We start from the raw sequence: 15826 nt of genomic DNA, 5'->3' as shown, positions 1-15826 counted from the left end.
ACTTGAGGCTGTAATTGGTGCCAAAGGTGCTTCAACAAAGTATTGAGCAAAGGCTGTGAATACTTATGTACATGTGATTTATTTTAGTTTTTTATTTTTAATAAATTTGCAAAGATTTCAAACAAACTTCTTTCACGTTGTCATTATGGGGTATTGTTTGTAGAATTTTGAGGAAAATAATGAATTTAATCCATTTTGGAATAAGGCTGTAACATAACAAAATGCGGAAAAAGTGAAGCGCTGTGAATACTTTCCGGATGCACTGTGTCAGAATCACCACATTGGAATAGGTGAAGTATACTTGGGATGCATGTAGATATGGTAGTTCCTCCAAGGTGTTTTTAAACAATAATTATTGCTGGGGAGACTCACAGTGCCAGATGACTTTGAGATCAATCAAGAGTTTCTTGGTATTGACAGTCACAGGCAGACGAGACATCGACTCTCCTTTCTTGTTCAAAATCTCCACTTTAATTGGACCTGAACAAGAACAAATTTATGTTTAAAAAAAGAAAAGAAAAAGCATACAATACTGAACCGGTACTGGTGTAAGTAAAAGTATGATCTGTTTTGAGTGCCTCCGCGTCTGAGACCGTCAATCCGCGCATCACATCTCGTGGCTTGTTGAGCGCGTTACCACGGAGACCTAGTTTGTGTGGAGGCTTCACGCTATTCTCTGCGGCATCCATGCACAACTCACCACGCGCCCCACTGAGAGCGAGAACCACATTATAGCGACCACAAGGAGGTAAACCAATGTGACTCTACCCACCCTAGCAACCGGGCCAATTTTAATTTTTAAAATGAGAATTTTACATTTAAACCGATAAAGTATAAAAGATACGTTAGTTGTATCACCTAAATTGTGTTCAACCTTCTATAACGCCCAAATCTAGGAAACAGGCACTCCCACCTCTGTAATAAACACGGACATCTTTTGTCCCGTCCAAATCAGTGCATGAAATCTCAGACGTCGTGTGATAATAATTGTAGGGCACGCACGTGGCCGCGCTGCATGTGTGTCTGTGTTTGTTTTAAGTTGTTTTAAGTTCATTTATATCATTAAACCTTTACGTTTACTGTTCAGCCGGTTCCCGCTACCTCTTTGCCCATCCTTGAACTGTTACAGACACGCTTGTCTTTACTCAAAAATCTTTTTCTGTGTACTGAGGGTACAATATGTTTGCAGAGATGAACAGCTGTAATTGGGAGGATAGGCAGAAAGCCCTTATATGGAGACGGTTTGGGTGTGTTTATGCAAATTACTTCCAGCTAACACACGACACGCTACCTCATTTTGAATAATCCCGATTTATCAACTTTAGAATAAGGGTTAGAACATGCGTACGCACCTGTTGTGAATCCCGTGGAAATTTTGCAAGACATTTTTCTGCGCACGTAAGTATGCAACTTGAACGCATTTATTAGTGAATGAGACTTAGTGTTTTGGGCAGTCTATTTACTTTTAAATATTGTACTGCAAAAGTGTGTATGTGTGTTTACCCAAGGGTGTTCCAGTCATTCGGGTGTCGTTCTCGAACCATGGGTTTCCCTCAGGCCATGAAACCCTCAACCGGTCTGGAAATCTAATGACAACAAGAATATTAGCGACTGCTGTCATAGAACATCCTTAAAGCAAAATCTCTACCGTTACTGCCTTTAAAGCTTTATATTTAAAACATAAAAAAACACGCAATTTTAACAATATCATATTGCCCTGCTGACTCCCACCCAAGCAGATAATTTTGTAAACAAATGTTAGAAATCTTTTATGGCTTGCCCTCCCGTCAGCTGAACAGAGAGGAAACAGAGATGATGTCAAGACACAGAATGAAACATCAGCTCTCACTTTGCGAGCTCATCTTCAATGTTCTTGTTAATGGTTGCGGCTGTAGCCTGTCTGTCAATCTTTGAGATGGGAATGATTCTCTTCTCATCATACAGCTCCTTCGGTTCCTATGGAAACACAAGACAGAGGCCCCGTTTCCAGATTTTCTTTAATTTAGTTTTTTTTAAATGTGCAGTTTTAAAACGTTATTTGTCAACGTGGAAGTCATTTTTATCTGTATATCGCTTTTCACAATACACATTAGGGTTGGGTATCGCCAGCCATGATACATATTGCGATACACATGTCATGATTCGATACATCACGATATCATGATTCAATTTTGATTCACAAGCTTTCAATTTCAATTAATTTGGGCATATTTCAGTTATAACGTCCATTTTGCTTACAGTATGAAATCTTTCAGCTCATCCTGTTATTAATTATACAGGGGACATTACAACTTGTTAAATAACAGATCTATTATTTTTACAAATTTTATTTTATAATTAGTTTTTCATCATTTTGGTCACATTTCAGCTTTTTAAAAATATACAAAATCCATGTATTCCACCATATTATACTATATTACACATATATATATATATATATATATATATATATATATACACACACAGTTGAAGTCAGAAGTTTACATACATCTTAGCCAAATACATTTAAACTCAGTTTTTCACAATTCCTGATATTTAATCGTAGAAAACATTCCCTGTCTTAGGTCAGTTAGGATCACTACTTTATTTTAAGAATGTGAAATGTCAGAATAACAGTAGAGAGAATGATTTATTTCAGCTTTTATTTCTTTCATCACATTCCCAGTGGGTCAGAAGTTTACATACACTTTGTTAGTATTTGGTAGCATTGGCTTTAAATTGTTTAACTTGGGTCAATCGTTTTGGGTAGTCTTCCACAAGCTTCTCACAATAAGTTGCTGGAATTTTGGCCCATTCCTCCAGACAGAACTGGTGTAACTGAGTCAGGTTTGTAGGCCTCCTTGTTCACACACACTTTTTCAGTTTTGCCCACACATTTTCTATCGGATTGAGGTCAGGGCTTTGTGATGGCCACTCCAATACCTTGACTTTGTTGTCCTTAAGCCATTATGCCACAACTTTGGAGGTATGCTTGGGGTCATTGTCCATTTGGAAGACCCATTTGCGGCCGAGCTTTAACTTCCTGGCTGATGTCTTGAGATGTTGCTTCAATATATCCACATAATTTTCCTTCCTCATGATGCCATCTTTTTTGTGAAGTGCACCAGTTCCTCCTGCAGCAAAGCACCCACATAACATGATGATGACACCCCCATGCTTCACGGCTGGAATGGTGTTCTTCGGCTTGCAAGCCTCACCCTTTTTCCTCCAAACATAACGATGGTCATTATGGCCAAATAGTTTAATTTTTGTTTCATCAGACCAGAGGACATTTCTCCAAAAAGTAAGATCTTTGTCCCCATGTGCACTTGCAAACTGTAGTCTGGATTTTTTATGGCAGTTTTGGAGCAGTAGCTTCTTCCTTGCTGAGCAGTCTTTCAGATTATGTCGATATAGGACTCGTTTTACTGTGGATATAGATACTTGTCTACCCGTTTCCTCCAGCATCTTCACAAGGTCCTTTGCTGTTGTTCTGGGATTGATTTGCACTTTTCACCCCAAACTACATTCATCTCTAGGAGACAGAATGCGGCTCCCTCCTGAGCGGTATGATGGCTGCGTGGTCCCATGGTGTTTATTCTTGCGTACTATTGTTTGTACAGATGAACGTGCAATATCTACAGGCGTTTGGAAGTTGCTCCCATGGATGAACCAGACTTGTGTAGGTCAACAATTTTTTTCTGAGGTCTTGGCTGATTTCTTTTGATTTTCCCATGATGTCAAGCAAAGAGGCACTGAGTTTGAAGGTAGGCCTTAAAATACATCCACAGGTACACCTCCAATTGACTTCAATTAGCCTATCAGAAGCTAATTGGTTAACTGCCTAAACATAATTTTCTGGAATTTTCCAAGCCGCTTAAAGGCACAGTTAACTAAGTGTATGTAAACTTCTGACCCACTGGAATTGTGATATAGTCAATTAAAAGTGAAACAATCTGTCAACAATTTGTGGAATAATGACTCGTGTCATGTACAAATGAGATGTCCTAAACGACTTACCAAAACTATACTTTGCTAATATAAAATCTGTGGAGTGGTTAAAAAAATGAGCTTTAATGACTTCAACCTAAGTGTATGTAAACTTCTGACTTCAACTGTGTGTGTGTGTGTGTGTGTGTGTGTGTGTGTGTGTGTGTATATATATATATATATACACATATACACTCATGGAGCACTTTATTAGGAACACTATGGTCCTAATAAAATGCCTGGCGTGGTCTTCTGCTGTTGTAGCCCATCCGCCTCAAGGTTTGACGTGTTGTGCATTCTGAGGTGCTATTCTGCTCACTACAATTGTACAGAATGATTATCTGAGTTACCGTAGCCTTTCTGTTGATCTCTTTCATCAACAAGTTGTTTACGTCCACAGAACTGTTGCTCACTGGATGTTTTTTGTTTTTGGCACCATTCTGAGTAAATTCTAGAGACTGTTGTGTGTGAAAATCCCAGGAGATCAGCAGTTACAGAAATACTCAAACCAGCCTGTGGTTTTTGCCATCCATTCTGATGGTTGATGTGAACATTAACTGAAGCTCCTGACCCGATCTGCATGATTTAATGCACTGCTGCCACACGATTGCCTGATTAGATAATCACATGAATAAGTAGGTGTACAGGTGTTCTTAATCAATTGTATACTTTTGAGTGACATGTTTGTTGCTTACATGCCTAATTTGTACTATTTACAAGTATTTACATTGAGTTCACACTGATATGTAGAGCAAGTGCTAAAATGGTAATGTCTCTCTAAGACCTGCAACAGGGACTTTGACAGAAGTGTTTGTTTTGGTCGAATGGCTTCTTTACAGCATCCGTGCTATGTGTGATTAGAATTACATTTTCCTTTTGTTGTTTTTGATCAATAACTGACTGTAGAGAATAGAAAAGGTATTAAAAAAAAACATTATTCAGTGACAAATGGATTGCGTGCCGCATGGGTCTCGTCTTTGGACTCACATTACACAGAAAGTCTCCACGCTACTCAATCACTATTGAGTGAGATCAGAAAAATGACCAGCCAGTGGCTAATCACTCAAATTTGTAGCTGCATATGCAAGGGATTTAGGGTAAGGGTTGAGGATAAACAGAGATAGCGATCTTGGGATTTTAAGAATCGACATCGGGATTGTTTAAAAGAAGATTGCGATAAGGCAGCAATGTAAAAATCTATATTTTTTCCCTGCCCTAAAGCCAAAACGTGAGAGAGACCCAGCATGTCCGTGAGAGAAACAAGCTCAGTTTCAGTCTCACTGCTTGCTCTTTCTGACACTTACAAAAACAGTTCATTCAAAACCGACACATACAAATTAATCGAGGAATTGGTCATCTTTCTGTTAGGCGAGTGTATATGGAAACCGCTGTGTTGTGAGGTTTAGTGACAGCACATCTGCCTCGCTGCATATCGCGGAGAGAGTGCACATTCCTAATGAATGATTTTGCGGAGTGAAGGAGAAAGACATTCCCGGCCAGCGCAACGGCGTTGAAGTGTGGACTGAAGAGAGCGAATTTGCTCTTAGCAATTTCATTTACTCTTAGGAAATTATTGCACATTTATTAAAATACATAGCGACCCAACATGTATGGCTATGTGACCCAATTTGGGTTGTGATCCATAGTTTAAGAAATGCTGATCTAAAATATTGATACAATATTGTGAGAAAAAGTATCACGATATCAATATTTGATTGTATCAACACAGGCCTAATACACATTGTTTCAAAGCAGCATTACAGAAAATCATACTGTAATGTCTGTAATGTCTTAAAGTCCCCAGTGAAAAACATTACTGTAAATCATGCCTTAATCTTTAGGCCCTGAGTTAGCAAGTCAAAGGCAACTGTGGCAAGGAAAAACAATTCTGTAAGATGTTGTTAGTGGAGAAAAACCTTGGGGGAAACCAGGCTCAGCTGGGGGAGCCAGTACTCCTCTGGCTATACAGCATGAACATAATGCAAATGTTAGTTTGCTTTAATAGCGACAGTTATTTATTTCCTCACCAGTGCAACTTGCACGTGTCCTCCTGTGGCGTACACATCACCTTCATGATCTCCAAAGAGCAGAAACTGAACGACAGAGCCAAAGAAAATCGGGTGAGTTTTCACCGACTTCACCTGAAAGAGTGAAAGAAAAACTCAAGATATAACTTCTTTCGCATGAACATTTACATGTTCTTCATATACATACAATTGTGCTCAAAAGTTTGCATACCCTGGCAGAAATTGTGAAATTTTGGCATTGATTTTGAAAATATGATTGATCATGCAAAAAAACTGTCTTTTATTTAAGGATAGTGATCATATGAAGCCATTTATTATCACATAGTTGTTTGACTCCTTTTTAAATCATAATGGTAACAGAAATCACCCAAATGGCCCTGATCAAAAGTTTACATACCCTTGAATGTTTGGCCTTGTTACAGACCCATAAGGTGACACACACAGGTTTAAATGGCAATTAAAGGTTAATTTCCCACACCTGTGGCTTTTTAAATTGTAATTAGTGTCTGTGTATAAATAGTCAATGAGTTTGTTAGCTCTCACGTGGATGCACTGATCAGGCTAGATACTGAGCCATGGGGAGCAGAAAAGAACTGTCAAAAGACCTGTGTAACAAGGTAATGGAACTTTATAAAGATGGAAAAGGATATAAAAAGAGATCCAAAGCCATGAAAATGCCAGTCAGTACTGTTCAATCACTTATTAAGAAGTGGAAAATTTGGGGATCTCTTGATACCAAGCCAAGGTCAGGTAGACCAAGAAAGATTTCAGCCACAACTGCCAGAAGAATTGTTCTGGATACAAAGAAAAACCCACAGGTAACCTCAGGATAAATACAGGCTGCTCTGGAAAAAGATGTTGTGGTTGTTTCAAGGAGCACAATACGACGATACTTGAACAAAAATGAGCTGCATGGTCGAGTTGCCAGAAAGAAGCCTTTACTGCACCAATGCCACAAAAAAGCCCGGTTACAATATGCCCGACAACACCTTGACACGCCTCACAGCTTCTGGCACACTGTAATTTGTAGAAATGAGACCAAAATAGAGCTTTATGGTCACAACCATAAGCGCTATGTTTGGAGAGGGGTCAACAAGGCCTATAGTGAAAAGAATACCATCCCCACTGTGAAGCATGGTGGTGACTCACTGATGTTTTGGGGGTATGTGAGCTCTAAAGGCACGGGGAATCTTGTGAAAATTGATGGCAAGATGAATGCAGCATGTTATCAGAAAATACTGGCAGACAATTTGCATTCTTCTGCATGAAAGCTGTGCATGGGACGCTCTTGGACTTTCCAGCATGACAATGACCCTAAGCACAAGGCCAAGTTGACCCTCCAGTGGTTCCAGCAGAAAAAGGTGAAGGTTCTGGAGTGGCCATCACAGTCTCCTGACCTTAATATCATCCAGCCACTCTGGGGAGATCTCAAACGTGCGGTTCATGCAAGATGACCAAAGACTTTGCATGACCTGGAGGCATTTTGCCAAGACGAATGGGCAGCTATACCACCTGCAAGAATTTGGGGCCTCATAGACAACTATTACAAAAGACTGCACGCTGTCATTGATGCTAAAGGGGGCAATACACAGTATTAAGGACTAAGGGTATGCAGACTTTTGAACAGGGGTCATTTCATTTTTTTCTTTGTTGCCATGTTTTGTTTTATTATTGTGCCATTCTGTTATAACCTACAGTTGAATATGAATCCCATAAGAAATAAAAGAAATGTGTTTTGCCTGCTCACTCGTTTTCTTTAAAAATGGTACATATATTACCAATTCTCCAAGGGTATGCAAACTTTTGAGCACAACTGTATAAACACACAATGCAAGGTTAATTCTGTGTCTTTGCGTGTTGACTGTGACTGTGTGTATACTGTAGACAGATCAGTTCTCACATATTGTCCTGTCTTGTAAGTCTTGCCATCCCATTTAATGGCTTTGAATAGAGCCCAAGGTGACTGCAGCCGTTTGATGGCTATATCCATCCGTGACATCACACCCATAAATCCCTCAAACTTCACCTGCAAAAGCACACAAACATGTTAATTGCCAACTATATACAGTTGAAGTCAGAAGTTTACATACACCTTAGCCAAATACATTTAAATTCAATTCCACAGGTACACCTCCTATTGACTCCAATTAGCCTATCAGATGCTAATTGACTAATTGTCTAAAGGTTTGACATAATGTTCTGGAATTTTCCAAGCTGCTTAAAGGCACAGTTAACTAAGTGTATGTAAACTTCTGACCCACTGGAATTGTGATTTAGTCAATTAAAAGTGAAACAATCTGTCTGTTAACAATTGTTGGAAAAATTACTTGTGTCATGCACAAAGTAGATGTCCTAAACGACTTGCCAAAACTATAGTTTGCTAATATGAAATCTGTGGGGTGGTTAAAAAATGAGTTTTAATGACTTCAACCTATGTGTATGTAAACGTCTGACTTCAACTGTATATCTATACATAACTTTCAAGGAATGTTCCGGGTTCAACAAGTTAAACTCAATTAAAATACAATAAAAAATAAAAAATGTAGTTACAGAAAGGCATTTACAATATAAATGAATGGGCCAGTCCATAAACATTAAAAATTATAGTTTCAAATTATAGCCACAAGACGTAAACATTACACGTGTTAACATGACGTTTAGTGTGATAAAATCACTTAACTAACTTTATCTGTGCAAAACCATAAAAACTTAGCAATAAACCCGGTAAATGCTGGGAGAAACTTTCTGTCCACTCTACTGTTACATAACTGCCATTTCCCTTAGACTTGAAAATGTTACTGACCAATCAAACCTTGGCAACTACTCTCCCTTTTAAATTCACAGACACGTACCTGCTTATCAAAGCGCTCATGACACTCCTTTAACCAGCTAGTAAACTCCTTATGGATTTTCACACGCAGCTCCTGGTTAAACACATGAATACAGACAATGAATACTGGGCATCATCTATCACATCATACGAATGCACGCAGTAAGAGTCTTATAGAGTTCAGGTGACTTATTTATAGACGTTTGTAGAATAAACTTTGCTTCTGGTTTCTGCCCATATATGCAGCCTAATCAACAAGTCATCATGAGTTATACATTTTCATTTTCAATAATAAATCAATTCATTAACTGCGTTTACTGTGAATCCAATCTTCAACCAATGTCCATATTCTTGCTATACCTTAATTCCAAAAAGAGCTTTACATGCTCTTTTACATATAATGAAATATGCATAGTCTACATGGCAATAGTGTTCTGTTTCCCTACAGTTGTGGCCAAAAATATTGGCACCCTTGGTAAATATGAGCAAATGCGGCAATGAAAAAAATATATCTTTGTTGTTTATCCTTTTGATCTTCTAATCAAAATATTCACAAAAATCTAATCTTTAACTGAAGTAAACTAATTGAAGGGGATGGGGGGGAAAATCTCATAATTAAATAAATATTTTTCTTCAAAACACATTTGCCACAATTATTAGCACCCCTAGAAATTCTTATGAGTAAAATATATCTGGGGGAAGTATATTCCCATTCATATTTAAAAAATTTTAGTACACCTGGGTGACTAGGAACATGAAATTGTTCAGCCATGACTTCGTTTCACAGAGGTATAAATATGATATAAAACACAAGCCAAATTCCCTAAAGAATATAGTTCTGGGGGCCTGGGTAGCTCAGTGGTAAAAGACGCTGGCTACCACCCCTGGAGTTCGCTAGTTCGAACCCAAGGGTGTGCCGAGTGACTCCAGCCAGGCTTCCTAAGCAACCAAATTGGCCCGGTTGCTAGGGAGGGTAGAGTCACATGGGGTAACATTCTCGTGGTCGCTATAATGTGGTTCGTTCTCGGTGGGGCGCGTGGTGAGTTGAGCGTGGATACCGCGGTGGATGGCGTGGAGCCTCCGCACGTGCTAAGTCTCCGTGGCAACGCACTCAACAAGCTACGTGATAAGATGCGAGGGTTGGCGGTCTCAGACGCGGAGGCAAATGGGATTCATCCGCCGCCACCCGGTTTGAGGTGAATCACTATGCGACCACGAGGACTTAAAAGCACATTGGGAATTGGGCATTCCAAATTAGGGAGAAAAGGGGAACCCCCCCCACCAAAAAAAAAGAAAAAAAAAAAAAAAAAAAGAATATGTTCTGATGTGCAGCAAAAGGTTGTTGAGCTTCACAAAATTGGAAGTGGCTATAATAAAATAGCTAAAGCATTGAAAATATCCATTTCCACCATCAGGGCAATAATTAAGAAGTTCCAATTAACTGGAGATCTAAAGAGTCGGCCTGGAAGAGGACGTGTGTCTATATTGTCTCCACGCATGGTGAGGAGGATGGTTCGAGTGGCCAAAAATTCTCCAAGGGTCACAGCTGGAGAATTGCAGAAATTAGTTGGGTCTTGGTTCAGAAAGTCTCCAAAGCTACAATCAGACGTCACCTACATTACAACAAGTTGTTCTGTAGAGTTTCAAGAAAAAAGCCTCTGGTCAGATAAAACAAAAATAGAGATTTACGGCAGCAAACACCAGAGAAGGGTTTGGTGCACATAGAGAGGTAGCCATATGGAAAAGTACCCAATGCCCACGGTTAAATATGGTGGTGGATCTTTAATGTTGTGGGGCTGTTTTTATGCCAGAGGCCCTGGACATCTTGTTTGGATACATGGCATCGTGGACTATCAAATCAATTGACCCACTGGAATTGTGATATAGTCAATTAAAAGTGAAACAATCTGTCTGTAAACAATTGTTGGAAAAATTACTTGTGTCATGCACAAAGTAGATGTCCTAAATGACTTGCCAAAACTATAGTTTGTTAATATTAAATTTGTGGAGTGGTTAAAAAATTAGTTTTTATGACTTCAATCTAAGTATAGGTAAACTGCTGACTTCAACTTTATCCACTGATGGTTACTGAGTCGTATGGATTACTTATATGCTGCCTTTGTGTGCTTTTTCAAGGGAAAAAGCACAACGTTACAAGGGATTTTAAAAGTAAAATGTAGAAAATTGTATCAAACAATTGGGAAAATCAGCTTCAAAAAAGGTGACTTTAGCCAAAAGGTGAGTAGTTTGAAACCCCGGTTTGTTCCTCACTTTTGACATAGGATCAAATCCATGGATGTAAGGATCAAATCTGATCCTATGTACGTTTTATAAATGAGGACCCAGATGTTTTTTTGTGTACCTGGCCATTGTACACTCTGGTAAAGATGGTCTCTCTGTCTCGGAGTTGAAGCTCGAGGTCCATGAAGGTCAGTTTGTTGGTGCTGACCTGGAATCGGTCATTGGCAAAGAGGACTCCTGAGATGCGGTTATAACACTCCAGCGGTACAGGACCTGCTTTCTTTGGCCTCGCACACCACTCAAACCTAAAACACACACATATTTTATGATTCCTGTGGGTGAAAAATCTAGAGTTCTGATCTATTGGAAACACAAACATTTTCTAATTAATGTATTCATAATAATGAATAAAACACATAATATAATATTCTAGTTGTTTTGAAATCTGCTTGAAAATATTTGCTTTTCTGTTTACCTTTAATTCACCATTTGTCTTTGACTGTTTGCCAATAATCTTTAAAAACCATGCAGAATTACTGATCATAAATCTTTACAATAAAGCCTCTTGTTATGTTTGGGCCATTTTTGTTGTATTTGGCCAAAGTGGCTTTGGATTCTCCAAGTGTTTGAGTGTTGCTTACTGACCCGTCTCTATGACACCCTGATCCCTAGATATGTGTGGTGACCTTTTCAATGGAAGTCTATGGGATTTTTTGCTCATTGTTTTTGTCCGTCAGGCAGACGTTTATACACCGATGAGCCAAAACATTATGACCACTCACAGGTGAAGCAAATAACGTTGATCATCTCCTAACAAGGCCACATGTCAAGGTCTGGGTAGATTAGATGGTAAGTGAACAATCAGTTCTCGTAGTCAACGTGTTGAATGCAGGAGAAATGGGCAGGAGTAAAGACCTGAATGACTTTGACAAGGGTAAAATTGTTTTGACCAGACGACTGGGTCAGAGCATCTCTGAAACGGCAAGGATTATAGGGTGTTCCCAGTCAGCAGTGGTGAGTACCTACCGACAGCGGTCTGAGGAGCAACAAACCACAAACCGGTGACAGGTCGTTGGGCAATAAAGGCTATCCCGTCTGATCTGAACTGACAGAAGGTCTACTGTGGCACAAGTCACAGAACATTTTAATGATGGTTACGGGAGGAATGTGTCACAACACACAGTGCATCACACCCTGCTGCGTATGGGGCTGCGTAGCCACAGACCGGTCAGAGTGCCCATGATGACCCCTGTCCACTGTTGAAAGTGCCTACAATGGCCACGTGAGTGTCAGAACTGGAACTTGGAGAAGTGGTAAAAGGATTTCTGGTCCGATGAGTCAGTTTTTTTATGTCACGTGGATGGCCGTGCACGTTTGCACCGTTTACCTGGGGAAGTGATAGCACCAGGATGCACTGTTGGAAGACGACAAGCTGGTGTGATACTCTGGGCAATGTTCTGCTGGGAAACTCTGGGTCCGGCCATTCATGTGGACATCAGTTTGACACGTGCCACCTACCTAAACATCGTTGCGGACAAGGTACACCCCTTCATGGCAATGGTATTCCCTAATGGCAGTGGCCTCTTTCAGCAGGATAATGCGCTCTGCCACATTGCACACATTGTTTGGGAATGGTTTGAGAAGCATGATGAAGAGTTCAAGGTGTTGACTTGGCCTCAAAATTCCCCAGATCTCAATTCAATTGAGAATCTGTTGGATGTGTTGGACCAACAAGTCCAATCCATGGCAGCGCCATCTCACAACTTACAGAACTTGAAGGATCTGCTGCTAATGTCTTGGTGCCAGATACCACAGGACACCTTCAGGGGTCTTTTAGAGTCCACGCCTCGACGGGTCGGTGCTGTATAGGTGGTACGCAGAGGACCGACTGCATGTTAGGCAGATGGTCATAATGATTTGGCTCATCAGTGTATTCTGAACTAGTGTTTTTGAATACAAACCATGAATCTGTATTTGTTTCAAACAGATACAATTTGTAAGTATTCTTCTAGTTCAACTTTAGTCAAAATGAAGGGTTTACTGTATGTCTACTATAAAATATTTGATATTTATAGTTGGCACTCTTTCAAGATGAAATGCTATTTTAAAAGCTTGTTTAATGTGAAAAACCAGCCTGTGCCAAACATCATATAAGTTCAACATTAAACATGTAATTTTGAGGGGATGTTTCAAAGATTGTTCAAAACTAACTAAATTATATCTGAAGATGGGTCAGTTGTTGATAAATTAGGTTTCCGATTAGAGCGCCAGAGAATTATGTCACTGTAATATAGCATTAAGTGGTATAAAGGTGTTCGAATGTGTGCTAGTTTTACTCCGAGACAGAAGTGTAGGGGATCAGACGTCCATTCCAGAAGCACTCAAAGATCGGACGTTTCCCCCGGCCCTCGGGATTCAAAACAATAAACTCTTCATCTTCATCCTCTACGGAAACTGAAATACAACCACACAAGAAAATATAAATGTATACAAAGCTTGTGGAAAAATTATCAAGGGATGCTCGAGATGATACAATTGAGGTTACAAAGATGGAAGATTTGTGCTTGTTTCACAACATTCATCGACTAAACCACGGAAGAACAATGATGTGACACTCATTTATTTATTTTTGTCCAGATGAATTAAGTTTTTCAAAAATACATTAAAAAATGCAATTTACACCAAACAATTACTTGTATACACCTCTACTATAGTGAAATTTTTTATTTCTGAATGCAAAGTCACTTTAAGGAGTTATTATATATATATATATATATATATATATTATATATAAACACACACACACAGTATTGTGCAAAAGTTTTAGGCACTTGTGAAAAATGTTGCATAGTGAGGATGTCTTCAAAAATAATGACATAAATAGTTTTCATTTATCGGTTAACATCATACAAAGTCCAGTAAACATAAAAAAGGTAAATCAATATTTGGTGTGACCACCTTTGCCTTTAAAACAGCCCCAATTCTCCTAGATACACCTGGACACAGTTTTTCTTGGTTGTTGGCAGATAGGATGTTCCAAGCTTCTTGGAGAATTCACCACAGTTCTTCTATCTATTTAGGCTGTCTCAATTGCTTCTGTCTCTTTATGTAATCTCAGACTGACTCGATGTTCAGAGGGGGGCTCTGTGGGGACCATGACATCTGTTGCAGGGCTCCCTGTTCTTCTATTCTAATCTTTTCTATTTGCAAAAGTAATGTTTGGGAGTCTAACATTTATATTTCCTATTGACACACTAAAGCCGAAGATATAAATGACCATCTTAAGATGTTTTGTGAAACATCTTAAGTGCCTAAAACCTTTGCACAGTACATATATACATAAGTAAAAATGTTTTTATTGGTCTAGCTGTCCGTAGACTGTAAAACAAAAATAGAAAATAAAAGTCCTTAAAAGCTGACATTCTTGTAAGAAAGAAATGTTGGCATAAGTAGAATGGAACAATCTTTTATTGTTCTTTCTTGAAAAAATAAGCAGTGACAATTTAATTTTAAAAATATTTATAATATTTGAAAAACCTTTGTCAAAGACTGTGTAAATAAAAAATAAAATAAAAAATGTATATACAGGTGCATCTCAATAAATTAGAATGTCGTGGAAAAGTTCATTTATTTCAGTAATTCAACTCAAATTGTGAAACTCGTGTATTAAATAAATTCAATGCACACAGACTGAAGTAGTTTAAGTCTTTGGTTATTTTAATTGTGATGATTTTGCTCACATTTAACAAAAACCCACCAATTCACTATCTCAAAAAATTAGAATACATCATAAGACCAATAAAAAAACATTTTTAGTGAATTGTTGGCCTTCTGGAAAGTATGTTCATTTACTGTATATGTACTCAATACTTGGTAGGGGCTCCTTTTGCTTTAATTACTGCCTCAATTCGGCATGGCATGGAGGTGATCAGTTTGTGGCACTGCTGAGGTGGTATGGAAGCCCAGGTTTCTTTGACAGTGGCCTTCAGCTCATCTGAATTTTTTGGTCTCATGTTTCTCATTTTCCTCTTGACAATACCCCATAGATTCTCTATGGGGTTCAGGTCTGGTGAGTTTGCTGGCCAGTCAAGCACACCAACACCATGGTCATTTAACCAACTTTTGGTGCTTTTGGCAGTGTGGGCAGGTGCCAAATCCTGCTGGAAAATGAAATCAGCATCTTTAAAAAGCTGGTCAGCAGAAGGAAGCATGAAGTGCTCCAAAATTTCTTGGTAAACGGGTGCAGTGACTTTGGTTTTCAAAAAACACAATGGACCAACACCAGCAGATGACATTGCACCCCAAATCATCACAGACTGTGGAAACTTAACACTGGACTTCAAACAACTTGGGCTATGAGCTTCTCCACCCTTCCTCCAGACTCTAGGACCTTGGTTTCCAAATGAAATACAAAACTTGCTCTCATCTGAAAAGAGGACTTTGGACCACTGGGCAACAGTCCAGTTTTTCCTTCTCCTTAGCTCAGGTAAGACGCCTCTGATGTTGTCTGTGGTTCAGGAGTGGCTTAACAAGAGGAATACGACAACTGTAGTCAAACTCCTTGACATGTCTGTGTGTGGTTGATGCCTTGACACCAGCCTCAGTCCATTCCTTGTGAAGTTCACCCAAATTCTTGAATCGAATTTGCTTGACAATCCTCATAAGGCTGCGGTTCTCTCGGTTGGTTGTGCATCTTTTTCTTCCACACTTTTTCCTTCCACTCAACTTTCTGTTTACATGCTTGGATACAGCACTCTGT

At 39.2% G+C, this 15826-nt stretch overlaps 1 protein-coding gene across 3 annotated transcripts in view; it reads right to left on the bottom strand.

Annotated features, from left to right (window-relative positions):
* Window positions 1–15826, bottom strand: part of LOC127450177 (structural maintenance of chromosomes flexible hinge domain-containing protein 1-like) — a 92359-nt gene that overhangs the window by 65907 nt on the left and 10626 nt on the right. For all 3 annotated transcript variants that reach the window (XR_007898925.1, XR_007898926.1, XM_051714040.1), the window contains exons 11-18: window positions 13404–13521; window positions 11189–11372; window positions 8849–8920; window positions 7897–8022; window positions 5997–6110; window positions 1850–1956; window positions 1504–1586; window positions 373–480 (exon numbers count right to left, since the gene is read on the bottom strand). Coding sequence is in view for 1 of the 3 variants with exons in the window: in XM_051714040.1 (XP_051570000.1) it covers window positions 373–480; window positions 1504–1586; window positions 1850–1956; window positions 5997–6110; window positions 7897–8022; window positions 8849–8920; window positions 11189–11372; window positions 13404–13521 (912 nt within the window). In the remaining 2 variants the exon portion in view is untranslated. The remainder of the gene's footprint in view (window positions 1–372; window positions 481–1503; window positions 1587–1849; window positions 1957–5996; window positions 6111–7896; window positions 8023–8848; window positions 8921–11188; window positions 11373–13403; window positions 13522–15826) is intronic.

Source organism: Myxocyprinus asiaticus, chromosome 2 (genome assembly GCF_019703515.2).
Source record: "Myxocyprinus asiaticus isolate MX2 ecotype Aquarium Trade chromosome 2, UBuf_Myxa_2, whole genome shotgun sequence".
Classification (NCBI taxonomy): domain Eukaryota; kingdom Metazoa; phylum Chordata; class Actinopteri; order Cypriniformes; family Catostomidae; genus Myxocyprinus; species Myxocyprinus asiaticus.
The sequence above is the reverse complement of the archived record's forward strand: the minus strand, read 5'-3'. Positions and strand labels throughout refer to the sequence as shown.